Source organism: Miscanthus floridulus, chromosome 5 (assembly GCF_019320115.1).
Source record: "Miscanthus floridulus cultivar M001 chromosome 5, ASM1932011v1, whole genome shotgun sequence".
In the NCBI taxonomy this organism is placed as follows: Eukaryota; Viridiplantae; Streptophyta; class Magnoliopsida; order Poales; family Poaceae; genus Miscanthus; species Miscanthus floridulus.
Window position 1 is genome coordinate 15,020,759 of NC_089584.1, and position 25,034 is coordinate 15,045,792.

General features: G+C 40.5%; 1 protein-coding gene across 2 annotated transcripts; it reads left to right on the forward strand.

The window, feature by feature from the left end:
* The first annotated feature begins 14,803 nt into the window (after window positions 1–14,803).
* On the forward strand, window positions 14,804–18,338 carry LOC136451590 (probable LRR receptor-like serine/threonine-protein kinase At3g47570). 2 transcript variants are annotated; one of them, XM_066452286.1, is made up of 3 exons: window positions 14,804–17,260; window positions 17,483–17,608; window positions 17,704–18,338. In XM_066452286.1, exons 1-3 carry the CDS (start codon window positions 14,848–14,850, stop codon window positions 18,102–18,104), a joined length of 2,940 nt encoding a protein of 979 aa, XP_066308383.1. In that variant the 5' UTR covers window positions 14,804–14,847; the 3' UTR covers window positions 18,105–18,338. The 2 variants fall into 2 exon arrangements, with proteins under 2 accessions (XP_066308383.1, XP_066308382.1); XM_066452285.1 differs by having other exon boundaries at window positions 14,804–17,608.
* The last annotated feature ends 6,696 nt before the right edge of the window (window positions 18,339–25,034 follow it).

Here is a 25,034-nt window from a genome sequence, read left to right on the forward strand (position 1 = left end):
GCCACGGGCAAGCGCGGAGGAGGGGCACGGGCGCGCGCGGTGGAGGCCGCACGAGGAAGAAGACGGCGGCGCCGGTGTCACGGAAGGCGAACGGACGCGGCGCGAGGAAGAAGAGGGCGGCGGTGTTCGACGAGGAAGAAGACGAGCAGATCGATCTGCCAGGCGCTGGAGGTTATATAGCAGAGGAGAATTACTCCCGGTGCCAGCCACCAACCGGGAGTAAAAACCCTTTACTCCCGGTGCGTATTACCAACCGGGAGTAAAGGTGCCTTTACTCCCGGTGCGTGTTACCAACCGGGAGTAAAGGTATACCTTTACTCCCGGTTGGTAACACGCACCGGGAGTAAAGGCTTTTTTTTGGCGGGCCACGAAACTGCAGCCCACCTTTACTCCCGGGTGGGCTTCCCACCCGGGAGTAAAGGTGGCCTGCAGTTTTGTTTCCCGCCTGTTTTAAGCAATAGTCTTGTTAAATACAATAGAAATGCAATAGTTTTTATTAAATACATAGTAAATTAAATAAAAGGCATAAAATTATTTTGTTAAAAATATGAATTTTATTTTTGTTTATTGCACATAGGAAAAATCGATAACCTAACTTTTTTATTTTTTGTTAGAATTATAAAACATAATGTAACTAATATTTATTATTTCGTTAATGCAAAAATGTAGTGTTTAATTAAAATTATTAAAATTATTGGTTTTGGACAGGAAATTTGTTTTCACATCATTTTAACGTTAATATTTTAATTTTTCATCACTCAGTATCCTAATTTACCTTTTTGAGAGAGAAATCCCACCAAATCAAACATTGATTTAATTTGAAACATGACATAATAAACATCTGAATTCACAATTATTACATAATATCTCAAACACACACTATATTAAATCACTATATCATCAAGTGGGCACAGCAGTGAACTTCTTCTTTACGTATGTCCCTTGGTTATGATCGCTTCGTAACCATGGAGTGTCCTCATCATTTACCAAGATGCTAGGGTCTTTGTTCACTTTGAAGGGCGGAATTCGGTCATCCTTTTCATATTCTTCTGACATGTCCGACTTGTCCTCAATTCCCACGATGACTCTTTTCCCTGAAAGAACTATGTGGCGCTTTGGCTCTTTGGTTGAGTCATTATCGTTTTTCCCTCTTTTTGGTTTGGTAGACATATCATTGACATAGAACACCTGATTCACATCCTTGGCAAGGACGAATGGTTCATCTTTGTACCCAATATTACTAAGGTCTACTGTTGTCATTCCATACTCGTTGTCTACTGTTACTCCGCCTCCGGTCACCTTGACCCATTGGCACTTGAACAATGGGATCTTCAAAGTAGGTGCATATTCTAGTTCCCATATTTCATCTATGCGTCCATAATATGTCTGCTTATTCCCATTCGGGTCTGTGGCATCTATGCGGACACCACTGTTTTGGTTGGTACTCCTTTTATCTTGGGCTACTGTGTAGAATATGTTCCCATTTATCTCGTACCCTTTGTATGTGACGATATGCCATGATGGTTGCATAGCCAATAAATACAGTTGCTCATGGATGCTCTCATCACCTTGACATTTTTTTCGCAACCAACCGCCGAAAGTTTCCATGTGCTTATGCGTAATCCAAGCTTCAGTCTTCCCTGGAAACTCGGATCGTAAGAGATCCTTGTGTGTCTCAATATACGGATCTACCAAAGAGGAGTTCTTTAGAACTGTGTAGTGTGCTTTATTGAAATAATCATCATCCGTACCAATATATGTTTTCCTCCCTAGTGTCCCCTTTCCGCTTAGTCTCCCCTCATGTCTCGATTCAGGAACACCAATCGAGTCAAGGTCGGGAATAAAGTCAACACAGAACTCAATGACCTCTTCTGTTCCATAGCCCTTGGCGATGCTTCCTTCTGGGCGAGCACGGTTGTGAACATATTTCTTTAGGACTCCCATGAATCTCTCTAAGGGGAACATGTTGTGTAGGAACACAGGACCGAGAGTGAAAATCTCCTTGACTAGGTGAACTAGGAGGTGTGTCATAATATCAAAGAAGGAAGGAGGGAACACTAACTCAAAGCTGACGAGACATTGAACCACATCATTCTGTAGTTTAGCTAGATCAGTTGGATCAATTGCCTTCTGAGAAATTGCATTGAGGAATGCACATAGCTTTACGGTGGCTAGACGTACATTTGGAGGTAGAATTCCTCTTAATGCAACTGGAAGTAATTGCGTCATGAGAACGTGACAGTCATGGGACTTTAAGTTACAGAATTTCTTCTCTGTCACATTTATAATACCCTTTATATTCGAGGAGAATCCAGATGGTACCTTGATGTTGTTTAAGCATTCAAACATGATTTCCTTCTCCTCTTTGCTTAGAGTGTAGCTAGCAGGACGTAAGTAATGGCGTCCATCATCTGTCTTCTCTGGATGCAGGTTGTCTCTTTCTCTCAAACAACGCAGGTCCTGTCGTGCTTCAAATGTGTCCTTAGGCTTTCCATACACACCCATAAAGCCTAGCAGGTTCACACAAAGATTCTTCGTCAGGTGCATCACGTCGATCGAGCTACGGACCTCCAGGACTTGCCAATAGGGTAGGTCCCAAAATATGGACTTTTTCTTCCACATGGGTGCGTGACCGTTAGCGTCTTTCGGAATAGGTTGGCTTCCATGTCCTTTTCCAAAGACGACTTTCACATCATTGACCATATCGAGTACATCCTCACCGGTTCGGTTGCGAGGCTTGGTCAGGTGGTCTGCTTTCCCTTTAAAATGCTTACCTTTCTTTCTTACGGGGTGATTTGCAGAAAGAAATCGACGATGGCCAAGGTACACGACCTTTCGACATTTTTTCAAGAATACACCTCTAATATCACCGAAGCAGTGTGTGCATGCATTATATCCCTTGTTTGACTGTCCTGAAAGATTACTTAGAGCAGGCCAATCATTGATTGTTACGAACAACAATGCTCGCAGATCAAAGTGTTCCTGTTTGTACTCATCCCACACACGTACACCTTCTTTATTCCACAAAATGAGAAGTTCATCAATAAGTGGTCTCAGGTACACATCGATGTCATTGCCAGGTTGCTTCGGGCCTTGGATGAGCACAGGCATCATAATGAACTTCCGCTTCATGCATAACCAAGGAGGAATGTTGTAGATACTTAGAGTAACAGGCCAAGTGCTATGACTACTGTTCTGCTCTCCAAAAGAATTGATACCATCTGTACTTAAAGCAAACCTTAAGTTTCTTGCGTCATTTGCAAACTCCGGGAATTCTCTATCGATTGCTCTCCACTGGGACCCATCAGCAGGGTGTCTCAACATATTGTCTACCTTACGGTCTTCTTTGTGCCATCGTAACAATTTTGCATGTTCTTTATTTCTGAACAGACGTTTCAAGCGAGGTATTATAGGAGCATACCACATAACCTTGGCAGGGATTTTCTTACGTGGACGTTCGCCCTCAACATCACCAGGGTCATCTCGCCTGATCTTATACCGCGACGCATGGCATACCGGGCATGCATCCAATTTCTCGTACTCTTTGCCACGGTATAGGATGCAGTCATTAGGACATGCATGTATCTTCTCTATTTCTAGCCCCATAGGACAGACAACTTGTTTTGCTTCGTAGGTAGTGGCGGGCAATTCATTGTACTTCGGAAGCATCTTCTTTTGGATTTTTAGTAACTCTCCAAATCCCTTGTCAGATACACCATTCTTTGCCTTCCATTGCAGCAATTCTAGTGTGGTTCCCAACTTTTTCTGCCCTGCATCACAAGTTGGGTACAACAATTTCTTGTGATCTTCTAGCATCCGCTCGAACTTGATCTTCTCCTTTTCACTTTCACATTCTCTTTGTGCATCACGAATGACCTGACAAAGATCATCAGCCGGCTCATCTTCTGCGGCTACCTCTTCTTCAGCTTCTCCCATTGCAGTATCATTGAAGCACGCACCATCAGGAATAATATCATTGTCGTCCCATTGTTCTTCTTCATCTTCTTCCATTACAACACCGGTTTCTCCGTGCTTTGTCCAACAAATATAGTTTGGCATGAAACCCGACTTGAACAAGTGTGAATGAAGAGTCCTTGAGCAAGGATATTCCACCGTATTCTTACATATGGCACATGGGCAGCACATGAAACCGTCGCGTTTGTTTGTCTCGGCCGCACGTAATAAAGAATGCACGCCGTCAATGAACTCTTGTGAGCGGCGATCAGCATTATACATCCAATGACGCCTCATCTGCATTACATGACCTAAATATCATATTAAAACCTAGATCATAATTAATTATTTATACAACATGCGTGCCACCACAAAAGATACAAATTTATGAAAGCATCGCTACAATGTAGACAATCCCAACTACCACTAAAAGAACTAAAGCTAAAATATATTTCAGGAGCACAAGGATTTTGCGACCAATCTCAACTAAAACAGATAGATCCCCCGATTGTGCAACATCTTTGGGCTTCTTCGGCTGGATCACTGCCTCATTAGCCACCGTATCTGCCTGTTGTGCAAGATATTTTTGCACGAGTTCAACATACTCTTCCTCCCAGTAGAAGCCTGAACATCGTCCACTGCCATCCCACTGAAATTAAAACAAAAAACTAGAACTTTAATCACAACCATCATGAAAATAGGTATAAACTAACCATAATCATTAAATACGATAAAATAACTCACATTGCGATCCGGACACTTGTAGAAGATACGATCCTTGTTGGGACCCTCCTTCTTCACTCGGTACTCCATCACAATCTTCATCTCATCACGACACTTGCCGCATGGAATGAGAGGAAGGCCCGGCCTAAGTCGCTTTGGAAACCCATGAGAGGCCGAGGACCCGGAAGCAGTTGCCATCTACTCTCTATACTCATTTTTTAATACACTATAAATTTCTTCTTTTATAAACAAATAAAATTAACAAACTATAAAATTATCTAGATCTCTAAACAATGATATTTTTAATGGTCATTGTGTTCTCGTCTTTTACTGCGGCAGGTAAGTAATTCATATGATATTTCCGCAAATTAACAGAAGAATGGGAATGTACACACATAACAGACTACTACGACGATATCGGGACGTGTGAATAAATAACCATCCGTACTAGTTGACCTTGCTTACGTGATCATCTCGGCGAGCATTTCTCCACCGGACAGTACCGTACTTGGTCAAGGAAGAGCTCCGATTCTATGAGGAAGGGAACACGGTCTCCCACGACCGTTGTCGCTCTCCCTCGTAGAATCAAAGCTCCTCCTTGATGTCCGTTACCGCTCGACAGAGAACATGCTTGCCGAGCTGAACACGGTCCGCAAGTTCAACTAGTACGGATTTTCTATAATTTTCTAACTATTTTCTAAGTTTTTATTTATATATACTACGTTTAGGTACGGTGATTGACAGACTACTACGACGATATCGGGACATGTGAATAAATAACCATCCGTACTAGTTGACCTTGCTTACGTGATCAGCTCGGCGAGGATTTCTCCACCGGACGGCACCGTACTTGGTCAAGGAAGAGCTCCGATTCTACGACGAAGGGAACACGGTCTTCCACGACCGTTATCGCTCTCCCTCGTAGAATCAAAGCTCCTCCTTGACGTCCGTTACCGCTCGGCAGAGAACATCCTCGCCGACCTGAACACGGTCCGCAAGTTCAACTAGTAAGGATTTGCTATAATTTTCTAACTATTTTCTAACTTTATATTTATATATACTTTAACCTTCTTTCATGTAAATATGCAAGCTTAAAGTGATTTTGAGCTCAAATTGCTTACAAATGAAAAAAAACCACAATAAAGAACCATAAATATATATAGTGAATAAAATGGCATAAGAAAATGGTAAAAAATGAGAGTATGAGATTGGTAACCTTTACAACTGAAGAATCGACGGAGGAATCGAAGAATGGATGGAGGAACAATGGAGGGAGGGAGGAAGCAAGAACACTACTACAGTGAGCTTCAAAATGTGCTGAGCTCGGGCTCGGGGAGGAAGGAGGAGACGGTCGATTTATAAAGGGAGAACATTTAGTCCCGGTTGATAGATCCAATCGGGACTAAAGGTAACTTTCCAACCCCGGGCGCAGCCACGGCCCGGGAGTAGACCTTTACTCCCGGTTGGAGCCACCAACCGGGAGTAAAAGTATACCTTTAGTCCCGGTTGGTGGCTCCAACCGGGACTAAAGGTCCCTGCCACCTCTGTCTGGCGCAGTAGCCGTTGGGCAGGGACCTTTAGTCCCGGTTGGAGCCACCAACCGGGACTAAAGGTATTTCTAGTCCCGGGGGCAAAAAATTCCAGGACTAGAGCCCATTTTGGCCGAGGATCAAAGGTCTGTTCTCTACTAGTGGACAGGTTAAATCTGTTTCGTTGTTATATGGTTGCACTTTTCTAGATTATTCTGTGTCAGGTCTGATTCCCAGGGATAGTGGTGTTATATCAAGGTGAAATTAAAGGTCTATTTTCAAGTTTTTTTCTAATTCTGAAGTGCTAGATTTAAACACATACATTAGTGCAGTACATGGAGCAAAACTTAGACTAAACTTGAACAGAAGGATCTGCATCGACAAAAACAGAACTGAATTCCACGCAAACGCAATGGGCTTCATAAATATAGAAGTACAGGTTGTGTCTGTCCGAACCCGAACTCCATGAGAGCGCCGTTGCCTAGCTGCGCTTGCTGGCGCAGGAGACAACCAATCATGTGGTGACCCTCAACCAATCATGCCTCTCCATTCTCCAACCCAAGAAAACAATCAACAGCCAAGAAAAAAGTGTGGGGTGTGTAGAATCAAGATCAACTAGCCTGAAACTTGAGGTAGCTGTAGTCTGAGGAACCATGTTGAACCTATCTTACAACAAGCTGGAAGGAAGAGTACCGGAATCACCTCATTTCATGACATTTTTCAATGACTCGTTTTTGGGAATTGATGGTTTGCGTGTGCCTCCGCTGTCAAAAGAATGAAACAACACAACACTAGCAACTGTGATGGCACCACATCATTCCGAGAAGAAATCTGTAGATATTATGCTATTCCTCTTTGTTGAAGTAGGATTTGGTGTTGGGTTTGCCATTGCAGTAGTTGTAGTGTCTTGGGGATTTCCCACTACAAAACGATCTTTTTTTTCGTCGCACAGGTTTCATTAAGAAGGTTAAAAAGGCAGGAAGTCTTGTTAATTATGTATCCATCTCATAAATTTCATGTATGAGGGTTACTTTTTTTATTTGCTTGCAATAGTCATTGTATTCCTGGGAACCGTTATTGCCACTGCTATTGCAGTGGAACTGTGGAAGCATACCAATTTGTTGAAACGATAGCTATTGCATGCACAGGTACAGACACGAAGTTGTTGACTTGGGGATTTTCGCTGCTTCCAAACAGCTTGGTACAATCTATCTGCAAAATTTGCCTGAATTTTCAGTCTTGGAGCAACCCCTTTGCAGCCCATCCTGTACCTCAACGAACGACATGCACACGGGAGGCGCCAAAAAAGCGGCTTTCGTGCTTACCGAGTGTGTTGTTGGCCAGAAGAGCATGGTGAATTTGGTGACGACTTTGATCGAATATAATGCTGACTATGCGACGACTCTGATCGAATATAATGCCACTATGCGAGCAAGCGTGCTTAGTGTTTGTACGTCCAATGGTGGCAGAGACCTCGATTGCACGGCAGAGGGCATTGCCTGATTCAACCCGCTGATAAGTGATAACAACCTCCACCATTGCCCATTGCATGACGACCTTGACTTGAAGTTGTAACAGATACGAACGATTGGCCAACTTAGCTTGTACATATTATGGCCCATGATAGACACCATGCTTCCACTCGCTGATAATAGCCTGCACCACATCGGTGACCTTGACTTTGTAAAGTTGTAAAAGATAGATAGTGTTGATTGGCCAACTTGCATGCACATGTAGGATATAGCTAGCCCTATATGGGTGGGGCAGGGGTTCGGGGGTTTTCTCGATCTGCGTGAGAAGATCTTCTTCTTAAACCAGAATACCCGGGGCTGTCTAGCCACCTCGGATTGAGTTTTTTTATAATCGCCACGCCCCCAATATACACCGTGCAAAGGGATGAAAGTGGTGGCATCAATGGATATTTTTAGGACACTTTGTTAGTCCATTTTAATCATATTTCATTTTGGGCTGAAATCCAAATTGTATTCCTCGTATGAACCATGATCAGCACAAAAAACGTACTTTCTTCAGTCACAAATAGATAACATTTTGAGATTATTTGAAATCAACTAAATTAAACTTTAATTAATGCTTTTGATTATAATATAACTATAAAATAATACTCAGTCCATTCTAAATTATAAGTCAGTTTAGCCTTGTTCTAAACCGAACTCTTTTAAATTTGACCAAGTTTATTAAAAAAAACCACGAATATCTACACCATCAGATTAGTTTGATAGTTTCATTGTTTTTTATGGAATGTCTCCATATTGTATTTAGTTGAACTTTTGTAGATGTTAATATATTTTTTTCTAAAAACTTAGTCAAAAGGAAAGTTTGATTTGGGAGAATGTAAAAAGAACCCGTTCGGAATATAGGAATGCTAAAACACATGAACACATAAGTGTAAGAATTTTTGAAGCAATCATCATTTGGGTAGGCCAAAGAAAAAAATGTCGGAATCCCAAAGGATTTTTAGCTATGACGTAGTTTTCCTTTCTCGGTAGTTTGATGAAACAAGGTTAAACATCTCTTCTATTACCAACTGACAATTGGACCCCACATATAAGAACTACCATTAATTAGTAGTGTGTAACACCCCACGTCCAAAAACTGCTTATATGGCCCAGCTCCGCACATGGAACGGGCCTGCATAAGCATAGCACCTCTCTTACACTTTCATCCTCGCTTTGTGTATAAGGATTAACCCAGAGGTGATAAGTTTAAAACGACAAGGATTATAAGTTGTTCTTTACCCTCCTAAACTTCCAAAGTAATACTAAACCCACCAACTACAACCACACATGCCACACGGACCAACGACCCAACTACTATAGGCTTCTAACAGGATGGGGCGTTCCATAGTGGCAGCATTGAGTTCCTTGTTCTTCGTTCACAAAAAATTTGCGAGTGGATGCTAGACTGTGACTGGCTAGCCCGCGTTGCACCCTTGCGACCCAGGTTCGAACCCCACTAGCGCGTTTCGCTGGGTGGGGGCACAAAAAATTCTTGTCATCTACCCCACACCAAAGCACAGGTCTAAGGCCAGCCTAGTCTCACGGGAGCTGCGGTACCGCTGTGTATGAGTAGGGCAGGGGTTCGGAGGTTTTTTCTCGACCCTTGCGAGAAAGTCTTCTTTTTAAGCACAATACCCGGAGGCTGTGCCTGCTGGTCGAGTTTTTTCTTTGTTCACAAAATTTTTTTACCAATAATTTGAGTGATGCTAAGTTTTCTACAGTTTTCATCTAAAATATCAATTCCTTTGCTACTCCTATGCTTAGTCTTGAGAACCAAAGTTATAAATAATAACAATTCCCATCAGATTCTCAATCCTATGTCATTAATCCATTTTTATGGACCAAGGAGGGCTAAAGTGAACAATAATTTGGAAACTGAGGGAGTACATCAAATGTCTTATTGCATAAAACTATTATTCTAGACAAATATACTAGTAGAACTTCCAAACACTTAAGCTTAATACAAGAAAAGTAACGCGTAGTCAATCAAAGTTGTAAACAATTAGCTTCAGAAAACTTTAAACCAAGGCATGTTAATTTGTATATAATCCAAGGCATGACATGGATATCTCCTCGGCATCCAAAGTAGAAGCTCACTTACAACGAGTCGTAGCCACCCAAAGCTAAAGCTATTGGTATGACCACTACTGAGTGAATTATTTGGTCACCTACGACTTGGCTTGGAATCTTGGATCTCGCGGCAGACAGCAATGGTATATTTGTAACTTGGATCGTGAGTCAGTCTTTTTTTTTTAAGAAGACACGAGGGGCAAGCCCCTACTTAAATTTATTGAAAATTAATATAGTGCTCACAAGAAGTACTAAAAGCAGTTAGCTGGAAGCTGGAAGCTAATTAAGAAACAAAAAAAGAGGTGAAAAAAATAAACCAGGCTAAAGAGATCAAACTAGACTGTTTAACCATAATTCAATTGATGGGAAATATTTTCTCTTGGCGCACAAGATGAGCAGCGCAAACTCTTGTTTGAATTCCTTCTTGGATTCTTGAAGTGAAGGTTGAACTTGATTGAAGATAAGCCCGTTTCTCGCCATCCACATTGTCCAACACATGATTATGATGATTTCTGTGAAGAAAGGCACCTGAAGCTGTCTTCTAAACAATTCAAGGTTATGTATGAAATCCAATTGATGATCCACTTCAAGTACGGGCACTGCTTCTTCTGTGAGAGTCGGACCGAGGGTCCAAGGTCCGACGCCCCCGAGTGGCCGGTCCGACGATGCGCGGACAGTGGGGATTTAGACCCAACGGTTATGTTTTTGAATGGGGGTATATATATATACTTCTCCTACTCATCCAATTCCCCTCTCTTGCCCATTTGTTCAGCGGAGGAAACACTTGGCGGAAAAAAATCCAGTGCATATTGTATCCATCATGCCTTCCTGCATACATGCCATAGATAGTTGTCATGTGTCCAGTCTCACGATCCAATGGCGCGCCTAGGAGAGTTCCTCTCAAGATCCGCATGCTTCGGTCGGCGCATGACCCTTGGCCACCCATGCTGCTGCTTTTCCGCCTTTGCCGCACATTGTTGGATCGGAAGACTAGACATGTGGCAACTATCCATGGCAGGTATGCAGGAGGCACAGTGGATACAGGTCACCAAAATTTACACTCCAATTTGATGACGAATGGGTCCCATGATTTGTCTAGCCATCTCACAATTGGAGAGATGGTGATTGAAAGGATCAAGATGTCCATGGGGCTTAATTGAGCTAATCTAAAATTCTCACGAAATTAAAATCTAGCACTTGGCTCATTTCACTACTTGTGCCTAATGTGTTTCTAGCCTACGCATAAAGTTTTGCAACCTAGTTCCAACCCGAAGCTAACATGGCAATTCTAGGAACGTAAAAACATGTAAGTAATTGAACAAATATAAATGCTCAAAGTAAAGAGAGGGTTAGAAATACGACGATTTTTTTCTGAGGTATCGGGGAACCAGCAATCCCCACTAATCCTCATTGAAGTACCCGCGCAAGGATGTAGCTCTCCCTCGATTCGCGCAAGGACCAAGTGCTCTCTACGGGTTGATTCTTCGGCACTCCGCCAAACGACACTTAGAACTAGTCCGTCCTTAACCCTGTCGGTCTCTTTGAAAACTGAAACAAAGTCCATCAGTAGGGTCATGAAACCTTTGATTGTCCATTACTCAATCATTATTGTGACGTAACTTATAATTCCTCTGCAAAACACATGTTAGTCACAATAATTATGTCGCCATTATTCGCCAAAACCGTATTAGGGGCCTAGATGTTCCAGTGATAGTGGAGTATTAAAAAATTTACTTATGGGTCCTACAATAATTTAAGAAATGAGAGTTATAGATAGATTGTTGGACAAGTGATCTACAATATTGTTTATATCCTACATGGATATCACTATAGAGAGTAAATTGACTTTGTTATTGTGGGTGCCCTTAGCATCAACTGAAGTGTCTTCCTCTCTTTTTCTCTAGAGATATGTGCGTTCCTTTGTCGACATTTAGAAACTTTATACAATATAATCATAGACTTCATATTCCATTTCCATTTTGAAATTATAGTTTGCTCCAATTTTGTTCTAAATCAGTTGTCTTAAATTTTAACTAAGTTTATCAGAAGATATATCAACATCTAAAACATCAAAGTACTTTGATTATTAAGATTTCCATAAATAAGTCTTGTAAAGTATGTACTTAAACTTTTCTATAAATATTAATATTTTTGCAACCAGTTCCAGCAAGACGTTGCAAAAGGGCAACCAACAAAAAGGTGACTGAGAGATTCTTCGACTGGATCCTGACAAAGAGCACAATTGTAATCCTGTAATTCCATATTTTTTTCTTCTTAGTAGCTCCCTTGTGCTTAATCTGTCTTTGAGAAGCAGCCAGCAGAAAACTTTATGTTTATTTTGACAGGAGCTTTTCCAAATTCTTTTGAAGGCTGGGTGAATCATAGCATGACCACTTAGGTGTTTGTAAGCTTTTGACACTGTAAATATGCCTGACTGCCAGATATATGTCCATTTATCATGTTCTTCTGTTAAAGTTAGGCTTTGCAGATCAGAGTTAAGTTGCTGCAGCTGAGCATAGGCCTGTGTTGACAGAGGCAAGTGGAATAGACTAGCTAAATCAGGACACTCCTTCCCAGCAGCCAAGGTAGTATTTTTTGATTTTGCAAAAGAGAAGCTCTGGATATGCCTGCATTGGGATTTTGTAGTTCCACAAGTCTGACCACAAGTAGCATGATTTTCCATCATTTATTGTTGGCATTGCCAAGCCCTTGAATTTGTCCAGCAATTTAAGGATGTCCCTCCACCAAAATGATCCTTTGTTGGTTTGTGGTGGTAAGTTTCCTGTTTCATAGTAGCTCTCCCACACTAGTGCAACCCAAGGGATATCTTCTCTGTTAAAAAATTTGACCATTTGCTTTAGCAGTAATGCCTCATTTTGGGGTTTTAGATTTAGAATACCCAGGCCTCCTTCCTCCTTTGATCTGCACACTCCAACCCAAGCTGCTTTTGGTCTTTGTTGAGCATTTATGTCTGCACCTCTCCATAAGCAATGTTTCCTGAATTTGTCGATTTGGCTGATGACTGTGTTATGGATGGAGAAAGTTCCCATGCAGAAAGTTGGAAATGCAGAGAAAACTGAGTTTGTTAATTCTAATCTGCCTACCTGCTTGAGAAAGGTTGATGTGGTCACCAATCTTCTTTCACATCTATTCACTAGAGTTGAAAAATCAACGACTCTTGGTTTGGTTAGACTCAAAGGTAGCCCCAGATATGTGAAGGCAGCTTCCCTTTTTCACAATTGAATGTTCTTGCCAGGTGATCTAACCTTTCTTCAGATATATTGATTGGAACTATCACAGATTTATTATAGTTCACCTTTAATCCTGTTGATTCACCAAAAGAGTGAAGAAGAGCTTTTAGAGCAACCAACTGTCTACTACAAGCCTCCATTACAATAAGTGTGTCATCAGCATACTGAATTATTGGGAAGTCTGTGGAGTGTCTTAGAGGCAGAGGTAACTTTAAAATTTACATGTACTTTGCCTTATTTAGCACTGACTGCAAGAGATCTGCCACTAAAACAAAAAGTAGGGGTGATAGCGGATCATCTTGTCTTACCCCCCTCCTACAATGAATAGTTTTGCCAGGCACACCATTTAGTAGAACAACAGAGATTCCAGAAGAAACAATTGCTTTGATCCATTTTAACCATTTTGGCCCAAAACCTTTTGCCCTTAGCACTTGAAGAATTGTTTCATGCTCTACCTTATCAAAGGCTTTTTCAAAGTCTAGCTTTAGAATGATTAAATCTCTCCTGGATTTGTGACAGAGGTGGATATATTCAAGTGCCCAGGCAAGACAATCTTGGATTGTTCTTCTTTTGATAAAACCATATTGATTTTTGTGGATCAGCTTCTTTATGACTTTTTGTAGCCTGTTTGCAAGGACCTTTGTCAATACCTTGAGAGAAGTACTGAGTAGTGATATTGGCCTGTAATCTGATGCAGTACTTGGCCCCTCTTTTTTGGGTATCAAAGTTATATAGTTGCCAGACGTAGCGATATGATATTCTCTCTTCTGCTCCCTCTCTTCTACGTGGACATGTTAAAGAGGGCACTAAGGCTATTCCCAGTGCTAATTTCTTTACACGGTTTTCAAAAGTGAGATATGGACTATTAAATAAAACAAAATCCACAGTGTACAATTCCATTTACAGTTTCGTAGGTGTTATGAAATGAAATGCTCTCGGTAAAGTTTCACTTAGTTTTGAAACAAAACAATCCCAGTGGAGTTTCATTCAGCTTCCAATGCATTAATAACAGTGCGCGCTAGGTTTCATCCAGATGAAACTCATCTCCTCTCTCTTTCTTTAGAATTTCGGATGTCATGCCATTATATTTTTTTTCTGATGTGTCACCTTAGTGAGAATGAATTTGCATGCAGGTGTCCTAACAGTGGTGACAATGATACGCTCATGCGTCAACTACGTGGTTTTCACATATCGTTAGTGGGTGTGGGACGTGGTCAGGTCGCGCTCCATTACTAACGATCCGAGGACTAGAGTAATGATGTTTGCACCACAATACTAAAGGAAAGGGAGAAAATCCTCGCAAAGAAGAACAAAAAGAGCAGGTCGGTGAAAATCCTCGCAAAAAAGAACAAAAAGAGTAGGTCAGTATGTTCCTAAGGACTCTTTTGGTCCATCAAAGGTGCGGACATATACACTCTAAAAGAAGTCAAGTCTTTCGGTCGTGGCTAGTGGTGCGCGTAATCAGTGTTGCGTGCAATTATATTATTGAGATTATTTAGGCCAGCGTCATGATCACGGTGATTAGCAGCCGTGCAAAAGTGTTTGGTGTGGTGCGGTGGTGCCCTTGATCACCATCAAGCACCAGCACAGCTGAGGAACGCACTTAACTGGGCAATAGAGACGTTACAGGGTTATAGAGCAAAGTGCCAAGGAGTATATCTGAAGTTGCTTGGGGGCAACCGGCAAGGCTCATTAGAGACGTCGCAGTATAAATAGCACCCCAGAGCAGTGTCTACTTAGCAAACAACTACTACTGCTGTCTATTGGTCGATCACAGCATATAGATACCAAAAACCATCCAATATGGGTGGCATGGCTCTGCGCTCGCCGAGCTTGCTGCTGCTGCTATCCTCCTTGGTTACCGTCTCCGCACTCAGTGCCATAGAAGCTGACGAGGAGGCCTCGCTGCTGGCTTTCAAGGCAGCGGCAATCAGAAGCGGTTACAACGACCCGCTTGCTTTGTGGAACCGCAGTACCACCGGTGGGTACTGCAGCTGGGAGGGTGTCAGGTGTCGGGGCACACGCCGCCGAGTGGTGGCGTTGTGTCTCCCGTCCCTTGGGCTCACCGGCGTCCTCTCGCCTGCCGTTGGAAACCTGTCATCCTTGAGGATTCTGAACCTAAGCTATAATGGGTTCAGCGGGAACATCCCCGCGAGCCTTGGTCGTCTGCGCCACCTCCATACCATCGACTTGAGCCGAAATGCCTTCTCTGGCCCGCTCCCCACCAACTTGAGCTCGTGCACCAGTCTAATAGAGATGGTCCTTAATTTTAACATGCTCAGCGGGAACATGCCCTCTGAGCTCGGTGACAAGCTGAAGCGGCTCAAGGTGCTCGGCCTGCAGAACAACAGCTTCACTGGAAGGATTCCGGCATCGCTGGCCAACTTGACATCACTGAGAATTCTTAATCTCGCGTTCAACCTACTCGAGGGTACTATCCCGAATAGCATTGGCATCCTTAAGGACCTCTGGTATCTTGCTCTCGCCTCCAACAACCTCTCTGGTGTGCCCCCAACATCCCTTTACAATTTGTCTTCCTTGGACCCGTTGCAGATTCAGTGGAACATGCTTAGTGGTAGCATTCCTACTGATATCGGCAGCAGATTCCCCAGCATGCAAATCCTTGACTTTGAGGCAAACCAGTTCACCGGGACCATCCCTGCTTCACTCTCCAACCTCACATCGCTCCATGTACTCCACCTCGCGGAGAATATGCTTAGTGGATATGTGCCTCGCACGATTGGGAGACTACGAGATCTGCAGATTCTAGACTTGTACATCAATATGCTACAAGCTAACGATTGGGAGGGGTGGGAATTTATCACTTCTTTGTCAAACTGCAGCCAGCTCCAACGATTATCTATCTGCAACAACGCCGCTTTCACTGGGCACCTACCAAGCTCAATAGTGAATCTCTCAACAACCCTGCAAACCCTTCGCTTGGACAACACTGGCATTTGGGGAAGCATCCCCTCCGCGATCGGCAATCTGGTGGGCCTTGAAATCCTTGGTATTTTTAATACTTCTATATCTGGAGAAATTCCAGATAGCATCGGCAAACTAGCAAACTTGACTAAGCTTGGTTTGTTCAATACTAACTTGTCAGGACAAATACCTTCGTCTGTTGGAAACCTCACAAAGTTGGCTATGCTTGATGCATATCATGCAAATCTAGAGGGACCAATTCCACCGAGTATAGGGAAGTTGAAGAGTATATTTTCCCTTGATTTGTCATATAACCACCTAAACGGCTCAATTCCTAGAGTGATTTTTGAACTACCACTTCTTACATTAGGTTCCTTGGATTTTTCATACAATTCACTATCAGGACCTCTACCCTCTGAAGTTGGTAGCTTAAGAAACCTTAACAAACTGATTCTATCAGGAAACCAATTATCTGGCAAGATACCTGAAAGTATTGGGGAGTGCATCGTGCTTCAAGAACTTTGGTTGGACAATAACTTATTTAACGGAATCATACCTCAATATCTAAACAAGGGTCTAACTACACTCAACCTGTCAGTGAATAAGTTGTCTGGTACTATTCCAGATGCCATTGGAAGTATCAGTGCCTTGGAGCAATTGTGTTTGGCATACAACAATTTTTCAGGACCAATTCCTGCAGTTCTACATAACTTGACATCATTGTCAAAGTTGGATCTGTCCTTCAATGATCTGCAAGGGCAAGTGCCAGAGGAAGGGATTTTCAGAAATCTGGTAAACCTGTCGATCATCGGAAATAACAAGCTTTGTGGGGGAGTACCCCAGCTTCATTTAGTTCCATGCAAGACAGATTATGTGAAAAAGAACATAAATGGGAAATTGAAGTATCTTAAAATAGCACTACCAGCAACCTTTGCACTCTTATTATTAGCTATTGTCATTGCACTCTTGATCTACAGGAAGCAAAGAAGAAAGCAGAAGGGTGCACTCGAACCATCAATGGTTGAGGAACAGTACGAAAGAGTTTCTTATCATGCTTTATCAAACGGAACCAATGGATTCTCAGAAGCCAATTTGCTTGGTAAGGGAAGCTTTGGGACAGTGTATAAATGTGTTTTTCAAGCTGAGGGAACTGTTGTAGCTGTAAAGGTTTTTGACCTTGAACAATCCGGTTCTACTAGAAGTTTTGTAGCTGAATGTGAGGCACTAAGAAGGGTGCGCCACCGCTGCCTCATGAAGATCATCACATGCTGCTCAAGCATCAATGAACAAGGTGAGGATTTCAAGGCATTGGTTTTTGAGTTCATGCCAAATGGTAGTTTGAATCGTTGGCTCCATATAGAATCTGGCATGCCCACTTTGAACAATACTCTTAGCCTCGCACAAAGGCTCGATATCGCTGTCGATATCATGGATGCATTGGACTATCTTCATAATCACTGCCAGCCACCAATCATCCACTGTGATCTCAAACCAAGCAACATCCTTCTTGCAGAAGACATGAGTGCCCGAGTTGGAGATTTTGGCATATCTAGAATCATTTCAGAAAGTGAAAGTATGATTCTGCAAAATTCCAATAGCACAATTGGCATAAGAGGCTCCATTGGCTATGTCGCTCCTGGTAAATTCTATGTTTTTTATTTTTTCTCGATTCCAAATCCATCTATAAATATGGCATGCTAATCAATACTTCCTTTTTCTTTTGCACAATAATAGAGTATGGTGAAGGTTCTTCCATCACAACTTTTGGCGATGTTTATAGCCTTGGCATATTGCTACTCGAGATTTTCACAGGGAGGAGCCCAACAGATGATATGTTTAGAGGTTCAATCGATCTACATAAGTTTTCAGAGGATGCTCTTCCAGATAAAATCTGGGAGATAGCCGATACGACAATGTGGCTGCACACTGGCACCTATGACAGCAATACAAGAAACATAATTGAGAAATGTTTGGTTCATGTCATTTCTCTTGGGGTATCCTGCTCAAGAAAACAACCAAGAGAGAGGACGCTAATACAAGATGCGGTCAATGAGATGCATGCTATCAGAGATTCATACCTCAAGTTTGCCAGAATTCTTGTGGTGCAGGATGGAGTAGGAACGATTTTTCTGTAATTTTTAAACAACAGTGAATAAAGTAGAGCTGAAGATGGGCAAGATGTTTGCAGGTGATAATTAAATAAATTAATTGAATGTGTCTATGATGCTTCAATTCTATTTTGTTGTCCTTACAAATCTGCATTTCTTAATATCAGATTTAATGCAAATGGTTTATTATGTGAAATACAACAATTGGTACATAAATCAAATAATAGAAACTTTTTCGCCTGTAGTTTGCTCAATGGTATAGTTGAACTCTAAAATCAGTTATCTCTGGATATTTTATAGAGTATGGGGGTGTTCTGGTGCTATTGTTTGATATGTTTACATGAAGCCCAATGAATCCACTTGGTCAAAGAACCTTTAACATTGCTGTCTCAACAATATTTTGGCTACATGTGGAATCAAAGGATATCGTTGTGAAGAGTACAACCAAGGATTTTATTTCTTTCTACGAATTTCTGTTTTCAGGCTTGCCATATCCTGCTCAAAGAGAGATGTAGCAGTAGACAGTAGAGATGCACGACATCAAAGATTCATACGTCGTGTTTCATGTTACCGTGACGTGAGAAAACACCAATTGCAGACATTTGCTAGAGCAATGATCACAGCTGAAGGTAGATTAGAATTTAGGATATGTTGTCAACTAAAACAACTAAGCTGTATATGCAGTCAGGATTGAAGGTTTATCATAACAGTGTAAAAGGGAAAGTAAAAGGCCATGTAAATTTACCTTCTCAAGATATGTAATGCTTGAACATCTACAGAAGTGGGCATATCATCCATATATGCTTACTCCACATCCTCACATTATTTTGGGGAAAATGGCTGGTGCTCTGCCTGTATTAAAGCACATCCTCATATCAATCAAGGATGAAAATATGAAAAATGCTTGGCTTGAAAAAGTAGACATGCATTTTCAAATGAATAGTTTGAAGCACACACAGAACCGGAAGCAGGTTCAGAATAATCACACAGAACAAAAGAACGATGAAGTTTCCACTGAAATTTAATCAATAAAGAAGCAGGCCACAACTCAAACTGACTATGTTTATATGGCAATCAGGGTGCACACAGATGAGAGCATCACAAAATCTAGAAATTCAGAAAACATTGTCTTCATTATTGGTAGCCATGCTCTAGTGGCACCCCATGCACATTGTCAGGGAAACCTCCATGCAGCAGACGTTCAGATCAGCAACGAACAAACATGGCAGTAGGACAATGTCAGAAATTATAAAATGCAAAGCAAGTTATACCACAGATGTCAAAATTTGTGGCACTGTAAAATACTCAATGGCACTATTAAACAGCTTCATACACATTCTGAAGATTCAAAACACAAATGCTGCCCAGACTTACTTCTCGCATTGCGAAAGTAGTGCGACTGCAACAAATAAGTAATTGTCCTCTCCAGGCAGATCACCACCAGAATCATCAACAGATAAATAAAGAACCCATTGCAATTTGTAGAATCAACAAATGGTTGGCAGAGTAACTATAATTAGTGCAGAATCAATGCAAAGAGACATGGACCAGCACCGCATTCCCAAAGTAGTGTATAACTACAAGAAAATTCAGGATTCCAACCAGACAATGCAATTAGCAAATAGCAACCACAACATTCTGTTCCAGATATTGATCATATGTATCATCGCATAATAAAATAAATTGACAACAAAGCTCAATCCAATCATACAGATCATGTAAACAGAAACCACTAGGATTCCAGATCGACGAAAAGACATTGCACCAAAACCAGAAGCGGCACTGATGATCCCTGTCGCAACCAACCAAAACAGCACACAAACCATCAGCGTACCCCTCCCTCCCATCTCTCTGTTGCCGCTGCTACTACCGCTACCACGTCACAACTGCCGACACTAGTAATTGTTGTACTAGTACGAGCCCGAGCTTGAGCCCGAGGGGAGGTGGATTAGTCGGTAGCCCTGGTACCCTCGGAGGCGACGAGCTTCCCTGATTACAATGAGATGAGCTGAGGCCGGTCTGGAGGTGATGGAGGCGAGGCGAGCGACGGCATCCTGCGCAATCATCTCGATGATGTCGGTGGTGGTATTGTGGAGCTCGAGAGGCGGCGGCAGGCAGCAGGCGGAAGGCGGTGGCGGGGGATGGTGGCAGTCGACAGGGATCTGGGCGCCTGGCAACTCTCTTTTTTTTGAGCACCGGCCGTTAGGAAGAAGACGCCGGATGATGAGTGTGGGCCTTATGGATGAAAGGCCCAGGTCCATTAGGAAGATCGACCCAATTTGGCATTCACAACTCCTTGTGTCGAGCTACTGGCCCCCGGGCTCCTTTTGTCCTTCGGATGAGATCACAAGTCGGCGTCTAGTGTTTCGGTCATGGTCGTTGGTCGATACAGTCATTGCTACCTTAGCGTCATACGAGTGTTCTAATTCTAAAAAAAACTGAGTGTTTTTCAGGACGCTGCAGCTAGCATTAGCCACCGGGGGGAAAATCCATTTTGACATGGTTATAAAACATGTTGCCAGCGGTTAGGACATTTCTCTCTTCATCTTTCATGATCAACATATTAGATGAAAGTAGAAGAACAAATAGACACCACATAGGGAGACTATTCTTTATTGCTGTGAGTATTGGTCATTACAACATAAATCTCCCACATATATATAGTCCTGCCAAGGTCTAAGAGTTTTGGTAAGAGTCCACATACAAACGGACTAGGATTAGAATTCCTCCTCTTTTCCTTCTATGATTAAGTCCGTATGTTTTACAACACTCCCCCTTGGGCGATTACCATGATATGCACATGCCTCATTAAAAACTCCATCCAAAAATTCAGTGGGGAAAAACGGTTCTTAGAGAAAAAGAGTACATCACATTCGTTAATTGCATTGCACATGTTATCTCATCAAAAACCTTGTGTGAGAAACCTTCAAGTAAAAACTCACATAGAAAAAAAGAGTACAACATTTAACCTTTTTGGTCATTCATTCTTTGGGATATTCTAATCTTCAAGAATAGATATTAATCTTCATGGTCTATGCATAAACTTTAATGTTTTAGCATATATGATCTACTTGATCCTTGTAATTCTAGTGGTTTTAATTATCATCGATAGATTCAATCAAATTACTCCTCCTCATATAGCCATACTTTGAACTTCATTATTCAAATTACACTTTTCATAATTGTGTGCTTAATTAATGGTATGTGTCACCACAATACTATATCTTTCAAAAGTTGGCTCATAATTTTTCTATAAATTATAATATGGGTGTAAACAAGAGCAATATGCTTCATGCATAATGACCACTTATTAGTTGTGCAAAACAAATAAATTTTATCCTTCAGGGTAATAAATCCTTTCAGAGGATTATGGGGATAAATAAGAATCTTCAATATCTTTTAAATAGTGCATCAAACTTATACTAGAGTTTGAATACTTATAATTCTTTCTTAGTGGATTTTCAAATTATATGTCCTACAAATCTTCGAAATTTTGATTGTACCACTAAATAATAAATCCAGTCTTGCATTTGGCATTTAGGGGATTATTCTTATACCTTCTATGGTATTTTAGAGGATATTAACAATTTGTTGCTAGCTTAACAATACACACTTTCTGAGTATTTGTATGACACCTTCATGGTGTTTAGAATTCCTCATTTTCTTTCTCTCGGGTCTATATTCACTTCTGGGATTAATGATGTTTATTCAAGAATTGACTGGTAAATTCTTCATGGATTAACTCCTTCAAGGATGTTCTCATTTTCGGTGAATAATATTTCTCTTCTATGAGATATATTCTCTACAACATGAGAGATTAGTATGTGATATACATAATAAGATAGTGTTATTTACTACCAAGCCATTTGATGACTCTATTCCTTCTAGGGTATGCTCTTCTTGAGACTTCAATATTCATTCATCGATATATTCTACCTTAGACTACCTTAGACTTCTTAGTACTTGTATGAGATTTAATTTTCAAATGTTGCGATTTATATTCTTCAGGAATTATATGGATTTTCATAATCCACTTATTAACTGCATATTCCATAATCATTCAATTCATTTTCCAGAGATATAGCAGAATATTTAATTTCTTCTTCATAGGAGATTCACCCTCAATTGCTTTCTTCATTGACCCGATATAATCGCTACAAGCGACCTTGTCATGGACTTTGTTTTCCGGATCCAGGTTCTCATAAGAGAAACATTTACAGTTATAAAGGTAGCGTTGTCGATAACTATTATTTTCTTCCAATATTCTCATAACATAAGATAATTTCGTATCTTTGTTATTTCCCAAACAAGAGATAATTTATTGTTCTGCGTACCTAACACTATGATGTGCGAGCTTAGTGTGTTGGATTTCATCTTCATGATGATCATCTTTATGAGGTGCTTGGCCTTCTTCATGAGGTGTTCTCTTCATGAGAATGAAGGAGTTTGTTCTTATTTTATTTCTATTCAACAAGTATACACTAAACTAGAACCCACAAGTATCCCCGTGGATTTTAGCTTGATAGTATACAACGTTTTAGTTTACTACTAGTAAACACAACTTCGGGTCTATAACTTCAAGTTACTGCTCTCATTTTCAAAAATATCTGGCATATGCTCCGCTTCATGCTTCACAAGAGCATTAGTCAAACTATTGTTTGATTTAGTGCGTGATACTATTCCTACTTCGAGCTTCAAGGAATATTTTCTCGCAAGATCATTTTCCTTCTATGGAAATAATATTTGGCATTTTCAAAATAGGCTTTCTCTCTCCCCTAATGCCAATATTAGATCTTTTAGCATACTTCAAAAGATATCCCCTATCATGGGCTTAAAATAATTCAAATTAATGTATCTCCAACTACAAGTGGAGGCCCATTCATGTATGCTATAATGGATTTTAATGGGAAATATTCACGCACATATTTAAATACGGTGTTATTATACATTAAATGCAGCAAGCTAGAATACATAAAGTGCACTTAAAAATGTTCGGCATTCTTACAAACTTAGGGATGCTCTCCCCCTTATTTGCACATATCATAGTTTTAAAAACTATTTCATTATCTAGCTTCTTTATTCTTTAGCCCAAAAAATTGATCCAAGTACTCATACATTAAAAAATAATGGACCATACACTTTAAATGTATAAAATACGCAACATTCAAAATCGCATGGAATTTCTTCTTCTAATTGCTATTAATACAAACCTCCCCAAATGCCTTTTCTTCAAAAATCCCAAAGCATCTTAGTGTGTTATCCACCATCTTAATTCCACAATTATTCATCCCATCAATTGGATCACTTCTCCATTTAGCTAATTTCAGATTAACCAACTCCCCCTGATCTTAGTCTACTTGGTTGTAGACCAATATATTGCTTATGCAAGCAACACATTGAAAGCAAAATATCTCTTAGTTCAACGAGAACTAGCGTGCTAGCTAGCCAATTTAATTATAAGAGGAAAAGGTAGTAGCTACAAGCTACGAATATAGCTTCTATGCTAATATTCATGCAGGAGTGGAGATTGTTGCAGCTCGACGAGAGTGCACAACATAGTGATACACATTCATGTGTAATGTGGAATGTTGATATTCAATCCAACGTAATGGATAACAACAAAATGCAAAGTTACAAGCTTACTTGTAATTAGTGCAATGTAGAGTAAGTTAACTCGGTCGAAAGGGACGCGGCTAGGACTTCAAGTCATAATACATGCACTTAAAGATAGATTTAGGAAGGTTATGCCTATTAAATATATATTATCCACATTTTTTATGCCTTTACCGAAATTCCCTTCCCCTTTTCATGTCATAATTACTTCAAGTAGTAATAAGCTTCATGCATCTATGAATAATCATTTCAAATGTTCCATGGAATTCAATCATACTTCTAGTATTCAATGGTTCTGGCATGAAATTCACATATCCAGTATACTATTTAGTGTACAACAACAGATTCAGGGTAGGACATAAACTTCTAGTTTCTGGACTGAAGTATTAAATACTTGGTTTATGGATTACACTATTTCTTGGCTAAATTGATCCTTTTAAGATCATTTATTATATGCCAATATAGTCCAATTATTCATGTGCTTCTAGGAAATTCAATTTCCCTTCTACCTACATAGTAGTAGTGCACAAAGAACGATAACCTTTATGGTTAAATGAGGCTTCTTCGTAGATAACTTAATGCAAAATTTATTTAGATAGGCAATAGATAATTGTTTATATGTAAAACATAATTCATTCTATGCAAGATTAACATATATTACTGCTAGTAAAAATTGCAACTAAGAATATTAAATGCTTCACATTAGTCTTCAAGCAAATAGATTAACCATTAACTCTTCTATGAGTATACGAGAACCACTTAATTCAATGGAAATTAAAACTTAATGCATCACCGCTACTACTAATACTTCAGGATAGTAATTTCAAAGACAAAACAAGGCTATAAGCACATGATTTAAGTTCTTCTTCAATAAAACCTTAAATATTCTAATTCTTATCTATTCTTACATGTGTTAGCTTCTATGCTTGATATTTAGCAGCTTCATGCTTGCTCTACTTCATAGTTGTGATATGTAATCATGATTCTTCTAGGAGTACAACATATGCAATTCATATATCCTGATTCATAATGCTGTCTAAAAATTCTAACTCAATTTCTACTTGATATTGAGTAATTCTAGATTATAAATTTGAATACTTCTAGTACTTCAATGCCCTCGGTCATCTGTCTTCAATGACTTTTCATAAAAGCTTCAAGCTTACTGTATTTTTATAGAGCAGCATTATATCCCATATGATCATATAGCTTGAAAATTCAATTTTCAATATTTGTGGTGTTATGCAATCATAACGTAGGATATCTTCTAGAATTTCTCATTCAGTGAGTCCCACAAGACCTTCGGGATTTAGCTTGGTCATATACTTTGATAGTAATATCAGAAAT

Excerpts from the sequence above, each read along its gene's own strand:
- LOC136451590 (XM_066452285.1), top strand. The coding sequence starts at position 14,848 with ATGGGTGGCATGGCTCTGCGCTCGCCGAGCTTGCTGCTGCTGCTATCC. Across the intron at positions 17,609-17,703 it reads CATTGGCTATGTCGCTCCTG|AGTATGGTGAAGGTTCTTCC; the intron begins GTAAATTCTATG and ends GCACAATAATAG.